Raw genomic sequence first — 8725 nt, 5'->3', positions numbered from 1 at the left:
AACAACAACAACAACAAGATTCTAGCAATGCTTTTCCCTACAACTGGAACACCCTTCCTCTCCTTTTGCTTTTGGTTTACTTCCCTAAGCAACAGTTAAGATTCATCTCAGGTATTTTCTCCTGGAAGTCTGCCTTGGTTTTTCTAGAATGAACTAGTGCCCTCTTCTATACTACACAACACCCTGTCACCTCCAATCACATTATTAAATCATCCAATGTAGTCATTTCCAAAGATGGCTATCATAATTCTTCCCCGTACATACATGCAGTTCCTCCTATCAAAAAGCAGAGTCAATTTCCTCTCCCCTTAAATTTGGACTAGCCTTGTGACTTGCTTTGACCAACAGAATGCAGTGAAGGTGACATTCTAAGATCGCCAAGCCCAGTCCTCAACAGCTTCTGCTTCCTTCCTCTTGAAGTTAGCCTCTACATAAAAGTCCAACTATCTGAGAACACCATGCTGTAGGGTAGCTCAAGTAGCACTCTGGAGAGGCCTGTGGAGGAGGATCAAGGCACTAGACACATGAGCGATACCTTTGTGCACCATCTAGCCCAGCCCAATTGCCAACTGAACAAAACTGAGTTAGTGATCCCTGCCAAACCCATGTGAAACAGAAGAACTGCCCAACAAAATAATGTCAAACCACAGAAACATGAGAAATAACAAATTGCTATTATTTTAAACCACTGGGTTTTGAGTGTTTATTAGGCAGCAACAGATAACTGAAGAATATCTATCTCCCTATTTGTTATACTTTTCAAGAGCTGTGTCTGTGCCTTACTAGTCTTTGCTTCTCCATGCCCACCATAATGCCCCTCAGAAAGGGTTCAATTAATGTCTAATGAACTGAGTTTTAAAATAAGAAAGCTCCCCAAACAAACTTTTATCAAAAGAAATGCAATGCCACTTCAAAGAGAGAGATTGTCAGCTAGGCCATGATTCTCAGTATTGTGTGATTATCCTCCATTTTGTGATCTGATGTATTTATCCTGTGTGTTGTAAATCCTAATCTCTGTGATGTTAATGAGGCAGGATTAGTGGTAGATCTGTCAATGAGGCAGGATGCAGTCTACAGGATTAGGTTTTATCTTGAGCTCTTTTGAGATATAAAAGAGATTAAATAAGTGGGCTGAGGTCAAAGGGACCTCCTATAGCCAGGCAAGAAGAATGAGAGTAGAGCACATCTTTTGGACCCGGGGTCTCTGCACTGAGAAACTCCTAAACCCAGGAAAAGACTGATGACAAGGACCTTCCTCCAGAGTTGACAGAGAGATAAAGCCTTCCCTTGGAGTTGGTACCCTGAATTCAAATGTCTAGCCCCCTAAACAGGAGCTCTGGTAGCATAATGCCTAAGGCATTTGACTGCTAACCAGAAGACTGGAGGTTCAAATCCACCAGCCACTCCTCGGAAGGAAGGACTGTGAGAGAATAAATTCTGTTAAAGCCATCTATTTGTGGTATATCTGTTACAGGAGCACTAGATAACTTACACAGCCACTGTGGCAAAAAACATAACCTGACTAAAGGTACTAACAGATCTGAAGATGGAATATGAATTAGAGGGAGCACTGATTACCCTAAAAAAGAGGAAAAAAAAAAAAAAGAGTCCAGGCACTGACCATGGGAGTATTGTTAGGCAGCTGTGTATATTATAGGTTCTTTGCCAAGACTCTCCTACTAGGGAGGGAAGTATTTCACTTTGGTTGAGAGACATTTCTCAAGACCCTCTTTGTCTACTCTTACTGATTCCCATGTACCTTCAGATAATTTGGTTTCCTATTAGCCAGTTTTTGGCAAAAGGAAAGCAAGCAGATTGAACTGGTCAGGCCCACACGAGCTTGTAGTCAGTAAATAACATGTAATTCTCAGTCTAAATTAACAGCCTGGCATCCTTGTTATAATTGAGCCTAACTGTGGCATATAAAACAGAAAAGACTGCTTTGCTCTACCAAGGTCTACTACCTCATTTCTCTCACAGCCACTTGTCTTTCTAATGAAAAGCCAATAAATCAGTTTGTATTTTTTTTTTTTTTTTTTTTAAAGCTGTGTCACTATAAGTAGGGATCCACCTCTGAGGGAGAAACGTAAAATATCATTTTCTACCATAGGTGTTCCTATGACTTAAAATTAAATTCAAATTTAAGTGTGCAGCCCCTGAATTTTTTACACTTCACGTTTTTATTTCATTTTGCAAATCTGAAGATTAAAATATAAACCTTAATGTCTTGGCTGAAGTTACTGATGGTCCGCCATCCTGCATTGGTCAGATGGTAGTTCACCCACCGCAGCAGTAACTCCTCGGGAGAAAGTTTCATGAGCTCCTCTAGCTCCTCACCTTCATTTAACAATGCAATCAGAGCTGGGAGGAAAACAATGAAATATAAGGGCTTTCTGTAGTGAGTATGTGTCAATGAAAAGTAAGTATTTTTGGTGATCTTACCTTCATTTCTAGAAATCTCGATATCAGCAAAAAGACCAACTTTGATGATCTGCCACAGAAGTCCCAAGACCAAGTGAGGTTTTCCTTCTTTGAGGTCCTGTGCACCAATGTTCACCACTGTACAACCAATGGCAGAGGCAGAATTCAGGGCAAGGTTTAAATTTTCCTGAATGGCAACAAAGAAAAATACATGTGAAGCTTTATCTACAAGTTGTGTGGATAAACACAGTGGATTGCAGAAATTTCAGATTTTCAAACATAAGTAACATTTTATACGATCAAAATCCCACTATTTTAACTATTACTTATATATGCTAAAGACTTTCAAATCTGTATCTCTAGTCCATACTTTCCCCACCTCAAGCTCTATGTCTGTCTACTTACTTGTGTCAATACCTTGAACTGAATGTGTCCAAAACTAAAGCAAATTTCTCCATGCTTCCCATGCTCTTCCTTATTTATTTCCTATGTTGGTTAACAAGACCAACCTTCAATTCATGTCTTCCTTCTTGCTATGCCAGAAACCTGTGCAAAATCCTTGCCTCCCACATCTAGTCACCAATATCTGTTAATTTTACCTTCCAAAAACCTCTGACAATTTTCAGAACCTTTCTTCAGCAGTCTTCTGACTTCCATCCTAACACCCACCCTCAGCCTTATTCCTCCATTCCATCTTCCACAATGTTCTTCTGCCAGTCATCTTAGTAAAATATAAACTTGATCATGGTGTTTCCTTCAAATGTTCCCTGCCACTCTCACCATCTCTCTCTCACTCACTCTGTTTCACGTATGTGGGGCCATTAACCTTGCTGTTCCTTCTGCCTTGAATACTCTTCCCCAAAATATATGCACAATTCTTTTAAGACTCTGCTCAAATAAGCCTTATCTGTGAAGCCTTCTCTAATCATCCTATACAGAATAGCAATCTCACAAACCCCTACTGCCATTTGTGACCTCCTATTTTATTCATTGGGAGCTCTGGTAGCATAGTGGCTAAGGCACTTGACAGCTAACCAGAAGGCTGGCGGTTCAAACCCATCAGCCACTCCTTGGAAGGAAGATGGAGCAATCTACTTCTGTAGTGATACTGCCTCAGAAACCCAAGGAGGGGTTGCTATGAGTCGGGTGCGACTCCACAGCACATAACAACAACAAGTTTTATTCATTATCTTTGTTTGACATATTATATATTTACTTGTTTATTGTTAATGTCTCTCCAACTTAGAGTAAAGCTCTACACTGGCAGGGGCTTTGATCTGTTCCCTGGTGTCTTCCCAGTATCTGGAACATGATATATGCTCAATAAATATTTAATGAATACATGGTTAAGAGTGAAAGAAGACATGGAAAGAAAGGAGCAGGTCAACTCCAAATCCTTAAGATAACAATAATGATCCTTAGCCAATCCTACCTGTCCTTCCTCTCTCATTGAAAGATCTACCTTAAACCAAACTGCCAATTCTCAAGTTCTGACCTTACCTTCCCAGCTCCCAGACATAGTCAAATCTTTGAGGTGATGTTTTCCCTTACTGTGGGGTAAGCAATAATCTCAGCTTTGTTTTATCAACAGGTTGTGTTAGTGAAACTTGGGGAAATAGCTTTTGGCATTAATTAGTTTTATGCAAAAACGTTAGCTTTATAAGGATATCATAAATCCAGTTTTTTAAAAAAATGGTTGAAAGTAAGGAGCTGCAAAGTGTTCTTCAAGTAAATAGTTTCTATTTGGTGAATGCAACATTGTTATCCTACTGTTAAGTAGGAAACAGGAAGGTAACTGTTGCCTAAAGTCAGTTCTAAAACATCTTAAGAGCAAGAAATAACAGGAGAGCTCCATAGAGAGGCTGCTCTTCAAATCTTACTACTGACACCTGCCCTGAGTGCTAACCTTCCTTCCAGAGGGCCTGTGTTTGTGGAGAAAAGGGACAACTGGGAGCCACAGACAATTGTGACATGACATAATGTGTTGTTCCTCTCTGTGTTTCAGTGTCCTAAACAGTAAAACAGGATACTCTACCTTACCAGCATATCAACAAAAGACACAAGCAAACATGGCATGTTATCTTGCACTAGCCATCCATTGTCTCTCATCTTTTTATGCATCAAGGATCCATTTTACACAAGATATAGCCCAATTCACCAGATAGGAAAATTTAATTCTGCTGTTTTAGATGACTTCATATGTCCCTTCTATTTTTTTAAAAAATTTTTTTATTGTGATTTGGGTGAAGATTTACAGAGCAAATTCACTTTCCATACAGCAGGTCACATTGTCCCTTTGGCACTTGACTGCTAACCAGAAGGCTGGCAGTTCAAACTCACCAGCCGCTCTTCGGAAGGAAGATGGGGCAATCTACTTCCATAGTAGATGCCTCGAAAACCCAAGGAGGGGTTGCTATGAGTCAGGTCCGACTAGATGGCACACAACAGCAACAACAACAACATCTAAATTTATACCAGCAGTCTCAAATAAATGCTGCCAATTTTCTTTCCTTTTATTTATATCACTTTGCACATTTTCATTTGCCATAAAAGTTCAATTCCAGATGAATTCACTTTTGTTAATGATTTTTAGAGGGGTATGTTAATACACTTATTGAGTCAGTAAGAATAAAGGCATGATTTGTTTCACTCTTATTTTATACTTCATCACTTTTACTCCATTTGGAATGTACAAATGAGAATTATAATGTTGAATCTATTTCAATTGTAATTATATATAAAGTAAATTAAGGTATGTGCATTTGGATATGTATGTATTCATAAAGTATATACAAATACACTTTTGTGTAAGTGAGTATACTCATCACACCTTGGATGTTACATGTTACAGTGAACAGATTCAACTTCCTACAGCCACTCTTGTGTTGTTGTCATGCGCTGTCGAGTCGGACCTGACTCATAGCGACCCCTCCTTGGGTTTCTGAGGTGGTATCACCATGGAAGTAGATTCCCCAACCTTCTTTCCAAGGAGTGGCTGGTTGGTTTGACCACTACCTTCTGGTTAGCAGTCAAATGCCTTAGGAACTACACTACTAGTTTCCTGAATTACTGGCCCATAAATAATTATCATCTGCTTTTCACAGTCTTATTCACACAACTAATTTTTCTTTCAATAATTATAACTGGGCAAAAAAAAATGCAACTTAGTAGTAGTACACTGGGCAAAAGAAAGATGAGAAAATCTCCTTGATCGTGAGTCTTGCTCTTAAATATTTCATCTGTCCATTTCCCTTGCTTTCATTGTTATTGCATTTCATTTTCTTCCTTTTATCTTTCTCTTCTTTCATATGTCATGATACCACATAAACCTGCCATTATAAGATGAAAAACTGTATCATCACAATCTTTACAATTGTTTGCAAATGAATGAGGCTTCTTTGGGATAAAGTTTCATGTAAAACTGGTAGTTTTCTAGCAGGCCTATTCCCATACGTCTAAACTTACTGCACTAACAAGACAAATTTAATACACTCACTAACACTTTGCCACTTCTGAGGAGCTGCAGTCTTTCCTCATTCCACATTAGCATTCTCTTTCAAGCAAACTAGAGACCTAAACTATTACCCTCTATTAATACTGAAGGGTGCTAAACTCTAAAAAATAAAATTGCACAATACTTAGCCTTCCACACCTATTCTGTAGCAACTGCAAAGTCATTCTAGAATATTTTATCTGTATTTTGTTTAACGTACTGCATACAAGTATTAAAAGCAAAACCAAACATTAAATTTATACAACAGTATAAAATTCTGTATTTCAGATTCAGTGCCTAAAACAACTGTATGACACATACATATATTCTAAAAACATATGAATATGAATATTTGTCATAATCATGGATATTGAACATTTTGGCACAAGATGTAAAAGAAAATAATCTTCCAGCAACTGCCATTGGAAATAGGCTTGTTCGATAAAGGTAATTTCTGCTAGAGATAGGCAACATTATTGGTCTTTTGGAAAGTGTGGAACAAGAAGACCATGAAAGTCAACCTCCAATTCTGTATTTTTCAAGGATGAAAGGAAATGGGAGAACTCCTTGGACATCCTTCAGAATAACCATGTACTGTTCTAAGGGCCTTTCTTTCTTGAAGATATTTAATGAAATTAGGAGAATCAAGGACAGCACCTGCCAACGGAAATGAAGGAAACAGCAGTAGCTCAATTTTAATAGGTACTGTTATGATCAGTACATTAAATAGTTGCTATTAACACCACCACACGAAAAGGCAGCACAGCATAGTGATGAAGAGATTGGGCTCTGGAGTTAGATCACTTGGGGTCATACCTTGGCTCTGCCATCTGTAACCACCTCATCTGTAAAATCGGTTATCTACCTTATAAGGCTGATGAAGGAGTCAGGGGGTAATTCATATAGTGTGCTTAGAAGAGTAACTGGTACCTAGTAAGTGCTCAGTAATATCCACTCAAGCTAGAGATTTTGAGAGGGGAGAATCTTAACTATTGACTTCTGGACTTCAAAAAGGTATAACTGGAGAAGGTGACTACAAAAAAACCTTAGTGCAAAAAGAGTATGGGGAAATAGTTAAATATGTGGTAAACTGTACAGTCACTATCCTATTTTCAACCAACCCATAGGAAGAATGGCATCAAACAAATATTCATTAATAATTCAATAATTAGAGTAATATGACCTTAATATTATACTATTATCTTAAATAACATCCAAAGTACTTTGAATCCCAATCTCATTCTTTACAAAATGCAACTGAATTCTTATTTAACAAAACTTCAGCTTTTAGTGCCTCCTGTTAGTTACACAGTACAGGTAGTATTGTGAGAAATAAATTTCTATTCGGTTATACCATTGAGTTTCTGGGTTGACTGTTAATGCAAAATAACCTAACCTATCCTGACAAAGATCCAGAATAAAATAAATGGGGATGGCAGAGAATAATAATCTTCAAAATATGTAATGTTGCTGTTGTTGTATGTGCCATCAAGTCGGACACAACTTAGAGTGACCCCTTCTTGGGTTTCCGAGGCAGTATCATTACGGAAGTAGATTGCCCAACCTTCCTTCTGAGGAGTGGCTGATGGTTTTGAACCGCCAGCCATCTGATTAGCAGTTAAGTGCCTTAGGCACTATGCTACCAGAGCTCCCAAAAAATAAGTAATAGATGTTTAAAATCTACAATAAATTATTTTATTTGTGTGGGAACCAACAACACACACACACACACACACACACAAATCCAGTTTTTATAGAAAAACAAAATTATGTGAAGTCAGAAGTTTCATCTGGGCCTACAGAGCCATTAAGAAAGGCCTTACATTTCACAATACAGTTTCATGTTTACTAGCAAAGGACAAATACTTACAGAAACGGTGAAAGGGGTGAGCTTTTTCTTATTAATGGCTCTTTCATCAATTGTATCTGGTTCAGATAAGTTGATCATTTTGCTAGAGAGAAAATGGCAATTTAGTTTAAGGTTCCCAGAATGCTTTTATTCTTTTTTCGCAAACAGCCAAAATAGTTAAATTTTCAAAGGTTACAACAATCCACTTCTTTAAAATGGTATACGACAGGAATTTAGTAAAATAATAATAATACAAGAAATATTCTCACCTTTTCCTTTCAACTCATAATTGCAATTTTCTCTGAAGGTCAGAAAAAGGTTAGAATTAGAGATGGAGTTCAAGGTATGCTTTATATGTCAACTCAACAACTCACTGCTGTCGAGTCAATTTCTACTCATAGCGACCCCTCCTTGGGTTTCCAAGGCGGTATCACTATGGAAGTAGATTGCCCAACCTTCCTTCTGAGGAGTGGCTGGTGGATTAGAACCACCAGCCTCCTGGTTAGCAGTCCAATGCCTTAGGCACTACGCCACCAGAGCTCCTACTTTATATGTAAGGTCTCAAAAACTGGTATCTCATATCCACATGGGTAGGGGTTTTTGTTTTTTAAGTAAAAACACTGAGAAAAGACTAGAGTGAAATGTTCCAGAATAAGAGTAATTGTTAATTATGGGTGGTAGAAATATTGGTTGCCGAGGTCCAGCCTCAGCTGTGGGTCTCTGGAGGGAGAGGTGGCGTCGGCGAGATGATGGAGACACACTCACACAAGATGAAGATGTGCCCCCCATAATGAGGTGGCCTTCTTTATTTTATACTGTATTGCAGATTACAAATGACAAAGCAAAATGCCACACCCACAATTCTAGGTACATGGTTGTGGGCTATTAACTTTCCAAAACTTATAAAACTATTATTAAACTTACAAACTAAACTTACGTCTTATCTTATCTAACTTATCTAT

At 38.2% G+C, this 8725-nt stretch overlaps 1 protein-coding gene across 1 annotated transcript in view; it reads right to left on the bottom strand.

Annotated features, from left to right (window-relative positions):
• PLS1 (plastin 1) overlaps positions 1 to 8725 on the bottom strand; it is a 65483-nt gene that overhangs the window by 37683 nt on the left and 19075 nt on the right. The window contains exons 5-7 of the mRNA XM_007952881.2: positions 7785 to 7866; positions 2443 to 2608; positions 2219 to 2361 (exon numbers count right to left, since the gene is read on the bottom strand). Of these exons, the coding sequence (XP_007951072.1) occupies positions 2219 to 2361; positions 2443 to 2608; positions 7785 to 7866 (391 nt within the window). The remainder of the gene's footprint in view (positions 1 to 2218; positions 2362 to 2442; positions 2609 to 7784; positions 7867 to 8725) is intronic.

Source organism: Orycteropus afer, unplaced genomic scaffold (genome assembly GCF_000298275.1).
Source record: "Orycteropus afer afer isolate SDZICR_OR568_19922 unplaced genomic scaffold, OryAfe1.0 scaffold00363, whole genome shotgun sequence".
Classification (NCBI taxonomy): Eukaryota; Metazoa; Chordata; class Mammalia; order Tubulidentata; family Orycteropodidae; genus Orycteropus; species Orycteropus afer.
The sequence above is the reverse complement of the archived record's forward strand: the minus strand, read 5'-3'. Positions and strand labels throughout refer to the sequence as shown.